The 20,144-nt window shown below is 41.3% G+C and overlaps 2 protein-coding genes, 1 non-coding gene and 1 pseudogene across 4 annotated transcripts in view; 2 read left to right on the top strand and 2 right to left on the bottom strand.

Moving 5' to 3' along the window:
- Positions 1-781: 781 nt before the first annotated feature.
- LOC101704458 (uncharacterized) lies at positions 782-16,014 on the bottom strand. The gene is made up of 3 exons (XM_087187766.1): positions 15,999-16,014; positions 15,090-15,876; positions 782-1,125 (listed from the first exon to the last, which is right to left on the bottom strand). Exons 1-3 carry the CDS (start codon positions 16,012-16,014, stop codon positions 1,122-1,124), a joined length of 807 nt encoding a protein of 268 aa, XP_087043892.1. The 3' UTR covers positions 782-1,121.
- Positions 10,080-10,197, top strand: LOC147825114 (U5 spliceosomal RNA). The gene has a single exon (XR_015441430.1). It is a non-coding gene; the product is annotated as a U5 spliceosomal RNA (small nuclear RNA).
- LOC147825113 (anaphase-promoting complex subunit 10-like) lies at positions 11,154-12,026 on the bottom strand (annotated as a pseudogene).
- Positions 15,475-20,144, top strand: part of Ugdh (UDP-glucose 6-dehydrogenase) — a 25,388-nt gene continuing 20,718 nt past the window's right edge. For both annotated transcript variants that reach the window (XM_087187830.1, XM_021248591.2), the window contains exon 1: positions 15,475-15,617. The gene's annotated coding sequence lies outside the window, so the exon portion shown is untranslated. The remainder of the gene's footprint in view (positions 15,618-20,144) is intronic.

The raw sequence follows: 20,144 nt of genomic DNA, 5'->3' as shown, positions 1-20,144 counted from the left end.
CCTATATTCCCAGCAGTTGGGGAAGCTGAGGCAGGAGGAGCTTGAGTTTGAGACCAGTTTGAACTACTTAACAACTTCCAGGCCAGCCTAGACTACAGAGTGAGACTCTTGTCTAAAAAAAAACAAAAACAAAAAACCAGACTATGTTTTACTGTTTTATTTTACATTACACTATGCCAACAACATCTTATCCTCACTGTACCAAAGTTTCACTAGCAACTACTAGTTGAAAGCTGGCAGCCTCTAGCTTCAAGCATGATTCTATCTGCCAAAGCTACATCAAAAGGTTAAGAGAAGCCAGGTGGCGTGGTGCATGCCTATCATCTCAGCACTTGGGTGGATGAGGCAGGAGAACTGCAGTGAGTTCAAGGACAGCCTGAACTGTATAGCCAGACCTTTTCTCAAAAAAGCAAAAGGAGCGGGGGTGGGGATTTAGCTCAGTGGTTCAGGTGCCTGCCTAGGCAGCGCAAGGTTCCGACTTCGATCCCGGTACAAAAAAAAGAGGGGAGGGGCTGGTGGTATAGCTCAGTGCTTTGGTGTGTGCTTAGCTTGCCTGAGGCCCTGAATACAATCCACAGCAGCCCTGAACATTAAATAAATAAGAAAACACAAGACTAGGGCAGGAGATTTAGCTCAGTGGTTCAGCATCTGCCTCACAAAACGCAAGGTCCCGAGTTTGATCCTGGCACCAAAAAAAAAAAAAAAAAAAAAAGAAAACACAAGACTAAAAATGTGGGTATTACTGAAAATTAGTTTCTGTATTAAAGATAGGTTAACCCAATTTTCTACCTCTACAGCCTGCAAGGACATTTTTATTGTGCCACAATACAATCTTTCAAGACTCGAGTCACATAGAAACAGCTCGGTTGCATCCTTTATCCTTTCTTTTAAATTGTCTGCTGCTCATCTCTGAAGCATTAAAGATATTCCAGGAGTTTTTGGTTGAAGAAAGGTAGCTGATGATTAATATTCTTTATCCATGCTGTAATTTTTATAACCTAAAGGCCCTGGCATGATGACTCATAGTCCTGTGATCAACTCTTCATGCAGTTCTCACACTTCTGTTTTCATTGAAGCAATCTTGTCGTGTGCATTAAGATATTTAGTAATGTCAGTAGTGTTTATCTGCAGGGGAGAAATGGCAAATAAGTTAGCTTTGTGTGGTCTAGGCTTCATTGCTGAAGTAAACAATTCATTCAGGTTTTTAACTTCTTTAGTAACTAAAAAACATACCAAGAAGGCCTAGGGGTGTACTCAGTGGTAGAGTGCTTACCTAGCATGTGTGAAGCACTAGGTTTAATTCCCATTAGTGCAAAAAATATATATATATATATGTTTATATTTACATATACACATATACAAATGTAAATATAAACAAGTATGTATGTGTACACCCATATATGTGTGCCAGAGGCTATATAGCACAGTGGTTCTCAAACATTTTGGTTTTGGTTCCCCGAAGAGCTTTGTTTGTTTATTTTTGTTTTTTGAGACATGGTCTCTATGTAGTTTAGAGTGGCCTTGAAATCACTTTGTAGCCCAGGCTGGCCTCAAACTTGCAGCAGTCCTCCTGCCTCAGCCTCCTGAGTGCTAGGATCACAGGCGTGTGCCATCACAAGGCTAGAACTGTTTATGTAGGTTGTATCTGTCAATATTGACTGTTACCAGAATTAAAACTAAGAACATTTACACTTGATCTTAGCCAAAAAGCTGAGAAGTAATAAAACTGAGAACATTTAAAAAGTATTAGTAATCGGGCTGGGGATTTAGCTCAGTGGTTCCGCTGCCTGCTTCACAAGCATAAGGTTCCGAGTTCTATCCCCAGTACCAAAAAAAAAAAAAAAAGTATTAGTAATTTAAAATAACAAAACAAATTTCTGTTAATATTTGTAATGAAAAATAAGAGTGGCACTGCTTCAGTTTTTCAGATGTCTGGCTTATTATAAGCTGGGTAATTATTTCTGTTTTTTCAGTCTGTTGAAACTATATATTTGTATTCAATAACTGAAAGAGCCTGGTGTGGTGAACTACATAGAGAGCCCCTGTCTCAAAAGCAAAACAAAACTAACAGCAATTCTGGTCAACAAGGGCAAGGCAGGGGGCATCACAATTTCCAATTTGCAGTTATACTACAAAGCTACCAGGATAAAACAGCATGGTACTGGCAAAAAAAACCAACTTGAAGACATAGATGTAGGCAAAGGCTTTATGAACAAAACTCTGATTGTACAGGAAATATCACAAGGAATCAACAAATGGGATCATATCAAATTAAAAAGCTTTTGCACAGCAGGAGAAACCACCAACAGAGTGAAGAGACCACCCACAGTATGGAAAAAATTTTTTGCCTGCTATTTCTCAAAGGACTAATGTCTAGAATTTATAGAGAACTCAAAAAAATCAGACCCTCCAAATTTAAAGACCCAATCCAAAAATGAGCATCGAAATGAATAGAGGGGCCAGGGATTTGGCTTAGTGGTGCCCGCAGCTGCCTCCCAAGCGCAAGGTCCTGAGTTTGATCCCTGGTACCAAAAAACAAGTATGTGAAATGAATAGACACTTCTCAGGTGAAGTAGAAACAGCAAATAAATATAAGAAAAAATGTTCAGCATCACTGGTCATCTGAGAAATGCAAATTAAAACAACTCTGGGATTCCATCTCACTCCAGAAAGAATGGGTGTTATAAAAAAATCAATGAATAACTAATGCTGGAGGGGCTGTGGGGAAAAAGGAACCCTTCTCCATTCTTGGTGGAAGTGTAGACTGGTGCAACACAGTGGAAATCAGTGTGGATATTCCTCAAATAACTAAAACTAGAGGTCCCATTAGAACCAACTATTCCCCTTCTTGATATCATCCCAAAAGAATTAAAAGCATTCGATCCCCGGTACCAAAAAAAAAAAAAAAAAAAAAGAAAAGCATTAGACCATAGCGATATATGCATACCCATGTTTATAGTGGCACAGTTTGTAATAGCTAAAGCTTGGAAACAGCCCAAATGCCCATCAACTGACAAGTGGATAAAGATTTTTTTTTTTTACACAATGGAGTACCACTCTGCCATAAAGAAGGATAAGCTTGAGGGGTAGGGATATAGCTCAGTGGTCCCAGTGCCTGCCTTGCATGTGCAAGGTCACAAGTTTGTTCTCCGGTACAAAAAAAAAAAGAAAAGGATAAGCTTGAGACATTTCTAGCTAAATGGATGGACCTAGAGACAGTACTCTTAAGTGAAATAAATTGTGTTTAAATACCACATTGTTTCTCTGGTGTGAGAAACCAAAAGTGGAAATAAGGACTAAAATGTATGATGGATATTGGGAAATGGGAATAAAGTGTTCAAATTAGAAGGGGAACACAGGAGGGGAGAGTGAGAAAGAAAGGAAATGACAAGAAAAAGAAGTGAAAATAGAAGGAAAAAATGGAAACAAAGCTTTTGTACATCAGGAGGGGGGTGTTGAGGGGAGGGGGAATGGGAGAAAAAAAGGCGGGAGGTATCGTGTATGGGTGCAAATTTCCCATGATGAGTGTTATCATTATGTATGTCTAAAATATACCTACCAATAAATGTTTTGCTATTTTAAAAAAGAAACTAACAGAGTGAAGAGACAACCCACAGCGTGAGAAAATATTTTTACTAGTTTCGCCTCAAAGGACTAATATCTAGAATATATAAAGAACTCAAAAAAAATCAGACACCATAGATTTAAAGACCCTATCCAAATATGGGCATCTGAAATGAATAGACACTTCTCAGATGAAGTCCAAACACCAAATTAATATATGAAAAAATCCTCAGCATCACTGGTCACTTGAGAATTGCAAATTAAAACAACACTCAGATTCCATTTCACTCCAGAAAGAATGGCTATCATCAAGAAATCAATAACAAATGCTGGTGAGGTCACTATATATTGATTAAAGGAACAATTCAACAAGAGATAACAATTACAAACGTGCAAAATCCCAGTGCACCCAACTTCATAAAATAACACTAATGGACACGAAAAATCATATAAACACCAATAAAATTGTAGTGGAAGACCTCAAAGCCTCACTGTCACAAATAGGCTGACTAGACAAAGTCAACAAAGAAATTTCAGAGTTGAACAAAACATTTAAACAAATAGACTTAATAGATACCTACAGAGTGTTTCACCCAACAGCATCAGAATACACCTGCTCAGCAGCACATGGGACTTTTTCCAAAACAGAACTGATACTAGCCCACAAAACAACCTGAAGTAAAAGCAAAAGAATCAAAATTATTTCATGGATATTATCAGATCGTAGTGTAATGAAACCAGAAAGCAAAGGCAAAAACCCCCCACGGAAACGATGTAAACACATGGAAATTAAACAATACCCATTTGAATAATCAGTGGGTCTCAGAAGAAATTAGACAGTTCCTAGAATCAAATGACAATGCCAGTATAACATACTGGAACCTATGTGACACAAGGAACACAGTACTAAGAGGGAAATTTATAGTGGTGAATACCCACATCCGGAAAACAGAGCAAGCTCAAATAAATGACCTAATGATGCACCTCAGGGTCCTAGAAAATAACAATCCAAATCTAAAGCTAACATGAGGAAGGATATTATAAAGATCAGAGCAGAAATTAATTGAGCCCCCCCCCAAATCTATGCAATTAGAAATTAAAACTGCAAAATCACAATGGGTTCTGCCAAAATCCATATGATTATTGGTAACAACTTAGAGAAACTGAACTCTAATAAAATGGAAAATTCAGAAGGAATAGTTTCCTAGTTACATATGAACTGCCAAAGTTGGCCCAAGAATATACAAAAATCCTGAATAGTTCATATCAGTCAATGAAACTTAAAAAATTAAAAAAAACAACTTAGAAACTAAAAAAAACCAAGAAAAGCCCAAGTCCTAACAGATTCACTGCCAAATTCTACAAGAACTTTAGAGAAGATCTAACAACAATACTCCTCAAATTTTTAAATGAAATCTAAAGGGAAGCACTATTCCAAAAGTCATTCCTGGAAGTAAGCATCACCCTGGTTTCAAAGCTAGAAAAGGACTCAATCAGAAAAGAACCACAGGCCAATCTCTTTAATGAACATCGACGCAAAATTCCTCAAATAAGATACTACCAAGCAGAATGTAGCAAATCATCAAAAAGATCATACATTGTCACCAAGTAGGAGTCATTCCAGGGATGCAGGGATAGTTCAACATACACAGATAAATAAATGTAATACACCACATAAACAGAAGTAATGACCAAAAAAATCACATGATCATCACAGTAGACACAGAAAAAACATCTGAAAAATTCAACATTCATTCATGATAACAACCCTGAAGAAAATAGGTACAGAAGGTCTTTATCTCAATCTGATAAAAGCCATCTATGACAAACCAACAACCAACATCATATTAAATGGAGAAAAGCTGAAAGCTTTTCCTCTAAAATCAAGAACAAGACAAGAATGTCTATCACCACTCCTGTTCAATATAGTTCTCAAAGCCATGTAAGTTGGTGCACACCTGTAATCCCAGCACTCAGGAGGCTGAGGCAGGAGAATCATCATGAGTTTGAGGCTTGCCTAGACCAAGGTGAGTTCAAGGTCAGTCTGAACTGCATAGTGTGACACTGTCTTAAAACCAAACAGGAGAAAAAAACAGTATAGTTCTCGAAACATTAGATATTAAGCATGAGAAAGAAATAAAAGAGGTATGGATAGGAAAGGAAGAAGTTAAATTTTTATGATTTCCAGATGATATGATCCTCTACATAGAAGACCCTAAAATTCCCCCCAAATACTCCTAAAATTAATAATCAAATTCAGTAGAGTAGCATGACACAAAGTCAACACTCCTGTACATCAACAATAAAGCCACTGAGGAACTAGGGAAACAAAACCTTTCACAATAGCATGAAGAGAAATGAAATATTTAGAAATTAAACTAAACAGGGAAGTGAAAGACCTTTACAATATAAACTACAGTACTCTAAAAAAGGAGATTGAAGGGGACATCAGAAAATGGAAGACATTCCCTGCTCCTGGATAGGCAGAACCAATATAGTGAAAATGGCCATACTTCCAAAGCTGCTATATGGATTTAACACAATCCCAATCAAAACACCAATGGTGCGCTGGGGATTTAGCTCAGTAGTTCTGGTGCCTGCCTTGTAAGCTCAAGGTCCCGAGTTCGATCTTCGGTACAAAAAAAAAAAAAACACCAATGGGAATGTCTCATGGAACTAAAGAAAACAATCCTAAAATTCATACGCACCAGAAGAGACCCAGAATAGCAAAAGCAATGCTGGGCAACAAGGGCAAGGCAGGAGGCATCACAATCCTGGACTTTAAGTTATAGTACAAAACAACAGTGATAAAAACAGCATATTGGCAAAAAAACAGGCTTGTGGATCAGTAAAACAGAACAGAGGATGCTGAAACAACTCCAGGCACATTCAGGTAGTTTATCTTTGAAAAAGGGGCCAAATATTTTTGCTAGATGAAGATAGCCTCTTTAACAAATGGGGCTGGGAAAGCTGGCTTCCCACATGCCAAAGCTTGAACCTATGGTATCTCTCACCATGCACTAAACTAAAAATATACTACAGATCTAAATGTTAAAGTAGAAACATTTAACCTGCTGGAAGACAAAATAGGCACAAGTCTTGAAGACATAGGCAAAGGTCAAGACTTTCTGAACAGATCCACAGTTGCACAAGGAATAGTATCAAAAATCAACAAATGGCTGGCTGTGTTGGCGCACGCCTGTAATCCCAGAGCTTGGGAGGCTAAGGCAGGAGGATCGCCATGAGTTCAAGGGCAGCCTGGGCTACATAGTGAGTTCAGGTCCAGCCTAAACTACAAAGTGAGACCTTGTTAAAAAAAAAAAAATCAACAAATGAGATGACATCAAATTAAAACACTTCTGCACAGCAAAGGAAACTACCAAAGAGTGAAGAGATAACTTACAAAAATGGGAAAACATTTTTGCCAGCTACTCATGAGACAAAAGACTAATGTCGGGCTGGGGATTTAGCTGAGTGGTTCCACTGCCTGCCTTGCAAGCGCAAGGACCCGAGTTCGATCCCCGGTACAAAAAAAAAAAAAAAAGACTAATTTCTAGCCAGGTGTGGTGGCACACACCTATAACCTCAGCACTCAGGAGGCTGACGCAGGAGGGTCTGTTTAAGGCCAACCTAAACTACATGGTGAGTTTAAGGGCAGCCTGAACTATGTAGCAGGACCATGTTTATTTAAAAAAAAAACAACTAAGGGCTGAGGATTTAGCTCAGTGGTTTTGCTGCCTGCCTCGCAAGCGCAAGGACCTGAGTTTGATCCCCAATACCAAAAAAAAAAAAGAGGTTAAAAAAAACACCTAAACTAAAAATCTAATATATAAAGAACTCAAAAAAATTATACCCTCCAAATTTAAAGACCGAATTTAAATAAATACACACTTCTCAGAAGTACAAATGGCCAATAAACATATGAAAAAATATTCAACATTTCTGGTCATTCAAGAAATGCAAATTTAAACACTTGAGATTCCATCTCACTCCAGAAAGAATGGCTATATTCAAGATATCAAGTAATACCAAATGCTGGAGAAGCCTTGGAGAAAAAGGAACTCTTCTTCACTGTTGGTAGGAGTGTAAACTGGTACCACCACTAAGGAAATGAGTATGAAGATTCCTCAGAAAAGTAAAAATAGAAATTCCATTTGACCCAGCTATTCCCCTTCTAGGTATCTTCCTGAAAGAGTTAAAGACATCATATTACAATGAATACAGCAACCTATGTGTCCATCAACAGATGGATGGATTTAAAACATGGTATTTATACACAATGGAGTACTACTCTGCCATAACAAAGGATAAACGAGTCATTTGTAGGAAAATGAATGCCCTTTGGGACCATAATACTAAGTGAAGTAAATCAGACAAATAAGCTCACATGGTTTCTCTTATATGAAAAACCCAATATATAAATGTCTTAGTTACTTTTTTTTTTGATACTGGGGATTGAACTCAGGATCTTGCACTTGCCAGGCAGGCACAGTGTCACTGGGCTACATCCCCAGCCCTCTTAGTTACTTTTGTCTCATTGCTTCCACACAATACCCGATGCCCAAAGTTAAAGGGGGAAAGGTTTATTTAGCTCACAGTTTGCCGCGGTTTCAATCCATGTTTGGCTGACTCCAAGCGAGAGTGGCTCATGGCAGACAGGCATTGCAGAGAGAAGACGTTCATGGTGGCAGGAGGTAGCAAAGCAAGCAAGAAACACGACAAGCCTCTTTCTGTCCCTTATATTGTATACAGGATACACCAGATTTGCCTGTGTGGCCTTTGGCTCTTCCCCAAAGTCAAAATTACCATGGAGGTCAATGTTTGGATATGATTTAGGACATTGTGGCAGCCGCAACAGCACCACTAAAGACACTCATGGAAGAGTGTCTCTTGTAGAACTGCTTCAGGAAGTGGCAAGAACGGTGGGGGTTGGAGTCAAGGAATATTTGGAGGAGGATTAACAGATGAACAGCAATGTGGTTTTTTTTTTGTTTTGTTTTGTTTTTGGTACCGGGGATGGAACTTGGGACCTTGCGCTTGCGAGGCAGACGCCGGAACCACTGAGCTAAATCCCCGGCCCCCACATTAGTTTTTCACTTATGAAGTGCAATCTAAAGCAATTGTGATGTTCTTCCTTAACAAAGGTACAAGTATTCTTCTCTCCTCAATTACTGACTCAGCTAAACCGCGGTCCAATAGTCATTTAATCTCTGTGCCCCGCCCACCTCACCCCACCCAGCCTCCACAAAATACAAAATACAGGAGGCAGGAGATCCTAGCTCTTCCTCCCCTTCTTCAGCTCTTTGCGACAAGGTCTCACTATGTAGTCTAGGCTACCCTTGAATTTCCATCCTCCTGCCTCAGCCTCCTGCAGTGCTGTGATTATAGGAGTCAGCTGCCATGCTTGGCCAAGAGAGGTCCGAGCTTTGACTTATTCTTTTCACCTAAACTTCACACCATCTAGGAACAAACCAATCACCTCCATTTGTTTTAATACACTCTTGGGCCAGAGCCACTAATGACAGCAGTATCATAATGCAGAAACAGCAAGAAATTTTACAAAACTTACAGACAAAAATTGGAAAGCTCAAAGTACAAAGATAACAAAACCCCCCCACAATCTGAGCTGTTGTTCAGAGTGCCAGGATGACTGTGATTAAAGAGCTTCAACGGGGCCGGGGGTGGAGCTCAGTGGCACCGCACCTGCCTCGCAAGCACAAGGTCCTAAATTCGAACTCCGGTACAAAAAAAAAAAAAAAAAAAAAAAGCTTCAACGAAGGGATTAAAAAAAAAAAGAGCAGAGTTTTGGACAATAGTTCTGACTTCAGTTTGCACATTTACTATTTTTCTAACAATGTCTATTTATCTTCGGTGCTGGGAAGATTGAAGCCAGGACTTCCTAATTGAGCCACATGCCCAACTCTTTACTTTTTAATTTTTATTTTGAGACACAGTCTTACCAAATTGCCCAGGCTGCGCTGTAACTTGCAATTCTGCCTCAGTCTGAGTGCTAGATTACAGGTGTGTTCCACCGTGCCTGCGCAGGGTAAATTTAATTTTGTTAAAAAAAAAAAAAAAAAAAAAGAAAATACTAAACACTGTATAAGATGAAAAAAAGTGGGGAAAATGGTTCATATAAGATTTTTTTTTTTTTGAGCTAAATCCCCAGCCCCTGGTTCATATAAGATTTGAGGGCTGGGAGTATAGGTCAGTGTAGAATGCCTACCTACCACGCAAGAAGCCCTGTGCGCGATCCCCAGCACCGTTTAAAAAAAAAAAAAAAAAAAAAAAAAAAGGTTATTTACATACCCACAATGCATTGCACAAAGGATACTTTCTAAATTAAAAAGACCGGACTGTTTTTTTCTACCTTTCTTTTTTCCTTAAAGTCAGACTGTTTTAACAGAATTGTTAAAGATAAAAGCAGAAGCCATCAGCTGGTTTGGATAAATACTGACCATTGCTGAGATAGAAGCTACATTTACCAAAAGATTACATGTTGTAAATTTAACCTCATACTCCTGTTTCTCTTCAGATCGTATAAATCTTTCGCCTTTTACTAAAGATTTCCGTGGAGAGAAACAATTGTGAGTTTTTATCTCAATTTTTTGAGGCCTTGCTTTAGCAAGGGCTAATGTTAATTGTCAAAAAAAGAAAAAATATTTAGAGATTGAGGTTTTTACAGTTTAGTGGGACTGCTATTTGCCTTGTAAATACAAAGTTTTGAGCTCTGATGAAATACAAAAATTTACTTTAGATTTCTTGAGGGTTAGTTTATTTTTATATTTAGCACATAAAGCAAGTTGTATACCTGGGTAAGTAATTTTAGTAGGGCTTTCTTGGATTTAAGGAAGGCAATTTTTTTTTTTTTTTTTTTTGGTAATGTGGGTTTTCACGCAGATTGTTGGGAGGAAATTATATTACTGGAATTTGAGAATCTGGGAACTAATCCTCCCAAATGTATTTATCCAAAACAAAACTAATCTCTACTACCTTGGGTTATTTTTGGTGAGGTGAAAGAGAGAGAAAGGTTACTATGAAAGCTATATTCATTTCCCCAACCATCTCTTGAGTTTGTTATTTATCACATTTAATATTCCTAATCCATTACCCACTGGAGGTGAAGATCTGCTTTTTTATTCTAACAATGCATGGAGTTTATCCTTCCCTTATCTTTCTACTCTTACTGCACGGACCAAGCCCACTGTTACCCAAAACGGGGGGCCCAAGTTATCTCCAGAGATGAAACCGACAGAGCTCTAAAACGTGAGAAGGAAGTCTCTGAGAAGTACTGTACTCATGACCCAGGGGAAAGTTATCAGTTTTGCATAAACTCTAGTCCAGTTCTTTTGTGAACAGGCCAGTGTGATCTTTTTTTTCTTTTCTTTTTTTTGGTATCAGGGAGCTGAGTTTGATCCCCAGTACTGCAAAAAAACAAAACCTTATCTAACAATCTTATCATGTAGTAAATTGGGTGAAATACTTGTTGAATTAATTCATCATTGGTTTTTTTAACCCAAAATCAATTTATTTATCAAAGTAAAATACTTTTAAACATATATAAAATTGCAAAATAACTGATTTTTTTCAATAATATGTATCTGATTATATCAATATCTGAGACAATAAAACATGTTTAATCACTTTTACTCCATTTTAAAGTTACCTTATTGAACGATATATTATAAAATGAATAGTTGTACACCTAGGAAATCTACCAATAGAGCTCTTTTCCACTGGCGTGTATATTTTTTGTTTTGTTTTTTTTGGTACCGGGGATTGAACTCGGGTCCTTGCGCTTGCGCAGCAGGCTGCAAAACTACTGAGCTAAATCCCCGGCACTGGTGTGTATATTTTAATCTATCTCATGTGGGTGTCTCTTCCATTTTGGTGACTGGCTAGAACAGCAATCTGTATCAAGAATGTGCACACGCTGGCTTGTATCAGTTAAGGGGACATGAATCCAGCCACTTGGCTCCAATTCAAGTTGCCGAATTTCTTGAAGATTATAAAAATTATTTCCTACTCTGAGATTTACTTGTTGTGCAGCTTTCATCAGACTTGTAGTCTGCATAAATACATAATGTCTTCGCTGTTGTTTTTCTTCTGAACTGAATATTCACTAAATGAGGCTGGGAGCCATCTGATGGCCAGTAAATTTCTAGATTGTCATCTCCTAACTGATCCACTCCAAATCCTGGTCTGCAAGATGAGAGTGACCAAACAGCTTGTGAGCCAATTTCCCTTACTGTTCCAGTTCTTTCCAACTACTTAGGGTCAGCACCAGGAGGTGTCTTGTTTGGTGTGGTCATTTTAAAAATATTCATGACTCAGGCTCTCAGGAGCTTCTGCAGATCCACGCCACTCCCAGTCATCTTAACACAGCCTGGCTCCCCCATCATTGGTTTAAACTTTATATAAGAAGAGCCCACTTATAAACTGAAACCCTTCATGGAAGGTTTATATATAATGCAAATACAAGTAGAACAGCTCTGGGCCAGGAACTTAGCTCAGTGGTGCTGCAACCTGCCTAGAAAACGCAAGGTCCTAAATTCGATCCCCGGTACCAAAAAGAAAAAAAAAAAAGTAGAACAGCTCTTATTAGAGGGAGAGGTGAGAATTGGCAGACTCAGGCCACGCCTTTACTTTCTCCCCCCAATTCTCTTTTTGAACAAACTGATACCACCAGAGAAGTTCAGGGCTCCATGAAATGGAATTTGAAAATAATTTTGGCTTTGGGCCACAGGTGTAGGTCAGTGGTAGAGCATGTGTTTAGCAGCTCAGCAGGCATGTAGCTGTTTGATCCTATATCAGTTCTCAAATGTTTTGGACTTAGGACCCCTTTGCATGTTTAAAAATTGAAGACTCCGGGGCCAAGAATGTAGCTCAGTGGCGCAGCATCTGCCTGACAAGCATGAGGCAAGAAGACTCCCAAAACAGTTTTCCTGTATGGTTTATATTTATTGGTATTTAAATTAAAAACAAGAAGTGATAGGGCCGGGGATTTAGCTCAGTGGTTCCAGCACCTGCCTTGCAAGGGCAAGGTCCCAAGTTCAATCCCCAGTACCAAAAAAACCAAGAAGTGATAAATTATGAAAATTATTAATTCAAAAAGTTATTAATTCCTTTAAGTTGAAAATAAATCTACAACATGCTTACATACATAACATTTTATGCAAAATTACTGTTTTCCAAATAAAAATTAGTAAGAAGATTGACATTGTTTTTTTTTAATTTTGTAAATCTTTTAAGTGACAGCTGGATTCTCATATATCCCTCTGCATTCAATCCATTAATAGCCACTGGAAAATTCCACTGTATACTTGTGTGAAAAAAGCAAATAACATATTGTCCTGAAAATGTTTTGGCCTCATAGATTTCTTGAAAGGGCCTCAGGAACAGCTGGAGATTCTCAGGTTACAGTTTGAGAACTGATGTCCTACCTAGATGGTCCACTCTAGCTAGCATTGATACTCTAATCTGAGATCCTATTGATTATGTAGAGACATTTATAGCTAAGTGGATGCACATTGAGGCCATACTCTTAAGTGAAATAAATAGGACACACATGTGTAAATACCGAATAGTTTCTCTGGTGTGAGAAACTCAAAGTGTAAATAAGGACTAAATGTATAATAGGTAACGTGAAATAGGAAGAAAAGGGGTAAAGGGGAAGGAAGTGGGAGGGCTGGGGAAAGGATAGAAGGGAATGGGATTAATATGAGAAAATGGAAAAATAGGAACAAAATCTTTGTAAATAGGGAGGAATGGAGGGGTTGAAGGGAGGGCTAGGCAAGGGTGAAAAATAAGAACCAAGAGAGACTATGTAAAGGTGCAAATTTCCAATGATGAATGTCATTATATTGTATACCTAAAATGTACCAATGATTAGAATGAATAATCGATAATGTAAAATAGGAAGAAAAGGTCCAAAGGGGTAGGGGTAGTGGGAGGGTCAGGGGAAAGGAAAGAAGGGAAAGGAAAAATGATGAGAAATGGAAAAAATGGAAATAAAGTCTTTGTAAATAGGGAAGGGTGGAGGGCGTGAAGGCAGGGCTAGGAATGGGGAAAAAATAAGAAGCAAGATGCATTATGTAAAGGTACAATTTCCAATGAGAGATGTAATTGTGTTGTATACCTACAATGTACCAATAAAAGAATTTAATACAAAAAGAAAATACCAACGAAGAATGTGGGGGGAATATCCTGCAGGAAAATGTTGAATTCAAAATAAAGGTAAGAAAGGTTGGAGCTTTGGAAGGTACTGAGTCTATTTTATTTTATTATTGTTATTTGGGGTACTGGGGATTGAATTCGGGACAGCTGCACTGAGCTACATCCCCAGCGGACCCCCCCCCCCCACAGGGTTTTGATCAATCACCAAGTTGCTCAGGCTATGTTCGAATGTGCACTCCTGCCTCAGCCTTCCAGAGGTCTGGGATACAGTCTTAACCCATTTTGCATCTTCCATCTCTAGGATGATGTCTGACAGTTACTTAAACAGTTAAGAGGAATGAACTCGGTTGAATATTCAAAGTATCACACCTTCACTTGATCTTAGCCAAAAGGCCGAGAAGCGATCTATCACGCCTTCTACAGCCCTCAGCAAGCTATAATCAACATCCATCGATTTTCTTTTTTTTTTTTTTGGTACCGGCGATCAAACTCGGGACCTTGCACTTTCGCCCACTGAGCTAAATCCCCAGCTTCCAACGATATTCTTGAAGTTGCCATCATGGTCCTGTCAGGAAAATAATCCCCGTGGTATTTTACTGTGCCTTCCTAATCACTTTCCTCATGAGGAACAGTCATGCACCGCATTAACCCATTTGACTAAGGCCTTATGTTAAATTTGATGGCTGTCCCCTAAGATGTCACCTACCGACCCTGTAACCAGCTCAGTTCCTCAAGTACACATTATGATGCTCTCCCAACGCTGTAATCGCCTAGCACATTTCTCAGGACATGTCGTCATCGTGGAGGACGCGTGACTAGTTAGAAACGACTACTTTTGACTCCAGAGTATGTCATCCAACACAATTCATTTAATAACGGAAATAAAAAGCCATGGCTGCGCCAGGCTTTATTCTTCGCTCACATTGCGAGACCATGTCTGTTTTTAAGGCAGGCAGGCTCCACCCGTAGTTTTACTCTTCATCTGACACATCTGTTACATATTCCCTACTGTGTATCACGCAGACATCCCAGACCCGCAGTATGGACGGGCGGGGAATCCCTGGAGAATACGCCCGCGTGGCGTGGTGTCCTGCTCCTCCCGCCAGGGACCGGGCGGGGTCGCCCACCGATCCGTCAGGACGGAACTCAGCATCCTTCCCGGACGCGGCGGGCCCAGAGAGAGGTGCCTAAAGCTTGGGCCGCGGGCCCGGGGTGGGTGCGTCACCTACCCCGGGGACCAGCCCGCAGGGTCTGGGGTGACGCCTCGGTCCGCGCGCTCCAGGTGCTGGAGACCAGAAGCGGAGTGGGGACTTCCGGTCGCATTGGCCCGCAACCCAAGCCCAGCTGACCTAACGCGCTCGTCGCAGCGCCGACAGCCGGCCAGGAAGGGGCAGCAGGAAGGCGGGTGGCTGGACCCCGAGCACCTGCCCTCGACTCCTGGGAGGACTCGAAGAAGGCCTAGGTTCTCTCCGAACCCAGCTCCCGGCCTAGCCGAAGCGTGACTCTCAGAGCAGCTCCGCGTCGGCAGCGGTGGGGGCGGGGCCGCCGAGCTGGCGCGAGAGGATTCGCTTTGCTCGATCGGGGGCGGGGACTCCTTGCCTGCCCCGCCCCTTCCCCCCCCCGCTCCGTGCCCTGGAGGAAAAGGGCCAGGAAAAAGGTGGAGCGGGAAGCGGCTGGGGGCAGAGTCCGGGAGGGCCTGGTTGAGGGGGGAATGAAGCCTCCGCCTTCCCCAGTAGCCGCCTTTAAATACGGGCGCGGGCCCGGGACTCAGGAAGCGGTGCTTGGCGGCCTGAGGGAGGGGCGTGCGCTGAGCAGCGACCCGGCGGAGCTGTGCGCTGCGGAGGAAGGAAAGGCCGCCGCGCGGGGCGTGGACGTGGGTGAGCGCGCCCGGCGTCGGGCTGCGGGCCGGCGTGGGTGGCGGGGTCTGCGCTCTCTGTCCCGTACCTTGGGGCTCCGCTCTGCGCCGGGGCGGGAGTAGCTTGCGGGTCTGGAGGTGGGGCAGCCCGAGCTTTCCCCGACGACCCCCGGAGGAAGCGGTCCTCTCCACGGGGACCCCAGTGTGGTCTGGAAGACCTGGACTTTTCTTTGGGCTTAGAGTCTCCTTTACCTGGGGTCGCTGCTTTTCTCTGGACCCCTCTTAGGAAACCACACAGCAAAGGAATCCAGAAAGCCCTTTGGAGGGCGGAATCCTGGTTCTGTCATGATTTCCGTCGGGCCTGCCCTGCTGTCTATTGTTGGACGCTACACGCTGTACTTACTGTCAGGGGAGGACATCCTTGGGTGTTTCTGGAGACCATGTTTGTGTGAAATCTTGACACACTGAGTGTTCTGCTTAGAAGGAGATAGTTGAGTAAGGTTGGGAATTCTGGTATAGAGAGCAAAGAGGGCTCCTCCAGTAGGAGGGAGCTATTCATGGATACCCAGAGAAGTAGCCACCAAGACACAGCGAGTCTTTCAGTTTCTTTAAGTTCCCTAAGAAATGTAGAACAGTAGTGTGCTTTGTTTCTTCAGAGGGCTTCTGGAAATGAAAGAGCTGTCTGTCTACCCAGAGATATGCTTTTTAGTACCCAACATCTACTTTAAGTGCTAGACAAGCCCCAAAAGGATCCTATTTTTTCTCTCATTGCTGTACTCCTTTCCCCAATCTATTACTGATAAGTGTGCTCCATCTTCCTACTTGCTCTTTCCACAGCTTTATAGAATCCCTTTTAGGTAGAAAACGAACACCGTTTTTCTCACTGGTGAAATATTTTTCTCGGCCAGATGTGATGGTATACACATTGAGGCAGGAGGATCACAAGTTTGAGTCCAGCCTGGGCAACTTAGCAATTTAGGGAAAGACTGTAATCCCAGCACTGTGGGAGGCTGAAGCAGGAGAATTACAAGTTTGAAGCTAACTTGGCAGTTTAGCAAGTTCCTGTCTGAAAAGGAGGTGGTAGTGCTAGGAATATACTCAGTAGTAGAGCAATTGCCTAGCAAGTTTGAAGCCCTGGGTTTGATTTTGATTCCATATATATATATATATTTTTTTTTTTTAACTGGGTCGGGCATCTTTTAATACTTATTTTTTGAAAATAGCTAAAATGATGTGTGAAGTTGCTCTGTACAATGCTAATGCCTATTGCTTAGTTACTGGGTACCCGTGAAGAGCATACAGAAGAGAGTAGTTTGGGTTGTATTATAGGGTGTCGTTTGTTAGTGACATCTGCTGGGTTGAAATGTTAATCAGAATTTATGGAATTCAACGTGAAGAGTAGTTTTGGAATGTCTTGGTTTGTTGTGATTCTCAAAATACAGAAGTGAAAACTCATTTCAGAGTGACCTATTAGTAAGCAAATATTTCTATTTGTGATGGCATAATAGAGGCCAGAAAATAGGTAAAAGTTGAAATAGGAAATGAAATCAGAAAACACATTATGCAAAGTATTAGGACTAAGACCATATCAAGCTCCATATTCAAGTTTACTGCGAATTTTATTGAAACTTTCCAGTGACTTTATTTTGTTTTGTTTTCTTTTTTTTTTCGTACTGGGGATCGAACTTGGGACCTTGTGCCTACGAGGCAGGTGGCAGAACCACTGAGCTAAATCCCTGGCCTCTATTTTGATTTGTACACGTTGCTTACCCTGTTTTTCTTCAGTAATTTTCTCATTGTCATCTACACACCACAGTTCACTTGAAATAGGAAGGCAAGGGTACCCAAAATGATGTTCTGAAACACACCCAGTTCTCTCACAGAGGTCCACCAGCCATCAGAAATTACTCCAGGTGTTTTATGTAAGGGAAGCTGAAACAGTCATCTCACAATCCAGGGAGATAAGTTACTCTGGGAAACATGCAGAAACTCTTTAGGTAGCTAAAGCAAAGAAAGAATGATAGCATTTTGGTTGCTCACTGTAAAATCATGTAATCAGGCCTCTGAACTAAATCTGTGGAAACAGGAGCCTCAACTCAGGAGCCCTTGAGGAGAGTTACTTGTACAATTATTCAGTGAACATTTATGGAGGGGCTTCTATTCTGGGGGCCGAGGGTGTTGCTGTGTACAGCAGCAGGTAAGAACTACTGGCCTTGGTGTGCCCTGTTAAACTACGAACTCATCCCGTAAGCCCAGGAATTGGGCCAAATAGACATTCAGTTAGTATTTATTCTGCTGTTTCCAGAACTTGTTCTGGCTGAGATTGAGGATGTAGGCTACCTTACAGCCCTGATAAAGCTTCTGGTCCAGAATTACTTTTTTTTTTTTTTTTAACTTTTAACAATATTAGGGATAGAACCCAAGGCCTTCGAAGTGAGCTATATCCCTGGCCCTTTTTAAATTTTTTTATTTTCAGGGACTGAAAGTATAGCTCAGTGGTACAGCACTTGCTCAGCATGTGTCTACTGGGTTCAAACCCCAGGAGACAGACCAAAAAAATTTTTTTTAAATTTTCAGACAGGGTTTTGCTAAGTCACTAAGTTACCCAGGCTGGGCTTGAACTGCAGTCCTCCCGCCTTAGCCTCCCAGAATGTTGAGATCACAGGCGTGCACCACCAGGGTCGGTTTAAAATAAATAATGCACCAAATACTGTCTTGGTGGTTTTTTTTTTTGGTACGGGGGATGGAACTCAGGACCTTGCGCTTTCGAGGCAGGTGGCGTTCGAACCACTGAGGTAAATCCCCGGCCCTTGTTTTTGTTCTTAATTCCCCTTTCCAGTCTCCAGGTTTATAATTCTTCTTGGAACACCTTTTTCCCCCTCTATTTCAGCCAGAGTAGCTTTTAGCTATATTAATGCCATTGATTATTATGGTTACATTCAGCTATGTTACACTACGTTATTAAATTACAGCCTTACAGACTGTTAGTTATGCTTCATGAGAAGGGTGTTGACGATTTACTTACAGTCAGTTCCATACTGGTAGACAATTACTACTTCTCACTACTCTTTTTTTTTTTTCCCCCCCTACCTATACCTGCTGGGGATTCATTCCAGATCCTGTGCACTGAACTAAATGTCTAGGCCTTTTTCTTTTTTTAGAAAAATGTTTTAAAGCTGGGCATTGTGGTGCACACCTAAGGCTAAAGCTAAGGCAGGAGGATGGTAAATCAAAAAATAAACTCATTATGTAGTCCAGGCTTGCCGCCAACTTGCAACAGTCCTCCTGCCTCAGCCTCCCCAAGTGCTGGGATTACAGGTATGTGCCACCATGCCTGGCAAACATTTTAAAAAATTAAAAAATGTTAAATTTTGAGACAGGGTCTCACTAAGCTGTTAAGTTACCCAGACTGGGCTCAAACTTATCCTCCTGCCTCAGCCTTCCAAAGTGCTGGAATTACATGTATGTGCCACAACTCCCAACTCCTCTTTCTACCCCTTCATGCCCACATATTTGTTCAACTGAGCAGATCTCTTCTCTAGACTCATTTCTGTATGTCTCTCTTCCCTTCCTCTCATCTGGAATGTTCTTCCCTGCTTCACTTTTCTTTCTAAATGCCGCCTATACTTTAAACCAAGCTCAGGTTCTAAATCTGCCTTCAAACTTTGCTTGCTTCTTTCCTTCCTCTCTTCCTTTCTCTTCCCTTCCCATCCCTATTTATTTGTTTGTTTGTTTGTTTCTGCTCTTTTTTTTTTTGGTACTGGGGATTGAACTCAAGACCTTATGCTTTCAAGGCAGGCAGTGGCACCACTGAGCTAAATCCCTGGCCCTGTTTGTTTCTTTGAGACAAGGTCTTGCTGTGTAGTCCAGGCTGGCCTTAAACTCGCTGTGTAGCTCAGGCTGGGCTCAGTCTTCCATTGATCTTCCTACCTCAGCCTCAAACATGCACCACCATGCCGGGCTCAGGACTTGTATTTCTATGTGGCCAAAGGTGAAGGAACTTTTCTAAGAGCAGAAGCCATGCCTTCCCTGTTGAAGAGGCAGGGATAGCTTTGGTGAGCTTGCTCAAGGCCCAGCTGTCCTGGCCACCATGGGAGCATTTCAGAATATTCCTCTGGGCTTTATCCAAATGCTTCTAGTGTGGTCTTTTCCACCTATGTACATAGTGCCCCCCCCCCCCGCCCCCATATATACAGCACATGAGGCCTGCAAAGTGGAAAGGTCAACTGAAAAGTAAAAGATGGGTGAAGCAAGGAGAGAGCATGGTTGCCGGAAGTAGTTTTGGCAGGCTTGAGCTGGGCGTGGTGGTGCATTGACGTGGTATTTTTGCTGAGGTGAATCATGGAACCCTCAAAGTTTAATAGGAATATTATATTTTTATGGCTTCACAAGTGATGATGGCGAGCTACTAACTCACTTATTTAGGAGAGAATCTACTAGGTTTAACATGGTCTTAGTATTTCCTGGTTACTACATACAGGCAATAGAAGGGGTTGCAACTGTTTAAAAGGAAGGGATTAGGGCCGGGGATTTAGCTCAGTGGTTTCGT

This window comes from Heterocephalus glaber, unplaced genomic scaffold, assembly GCF_053883595.1.
Source record: "Heterocephalus glaber isolate CG9 unplaced genomic scaffold, H.glaber_assembly_v1.0 deba00001509, whole genome shotgun sequence".
NCBI classification, from domain to species: domain Eukaryota; kingdom Metazoa; phylum Chordata; class Mammalia; order Rodentia; family Bathyergidae; genus Heterocephalus; species Heterocephalus glaber.
The sequence above is the reverse complement of the archived record's forward strand: the minus strand, read 5'-3'. Positions and strand labels throughout refer to the sequence as shown.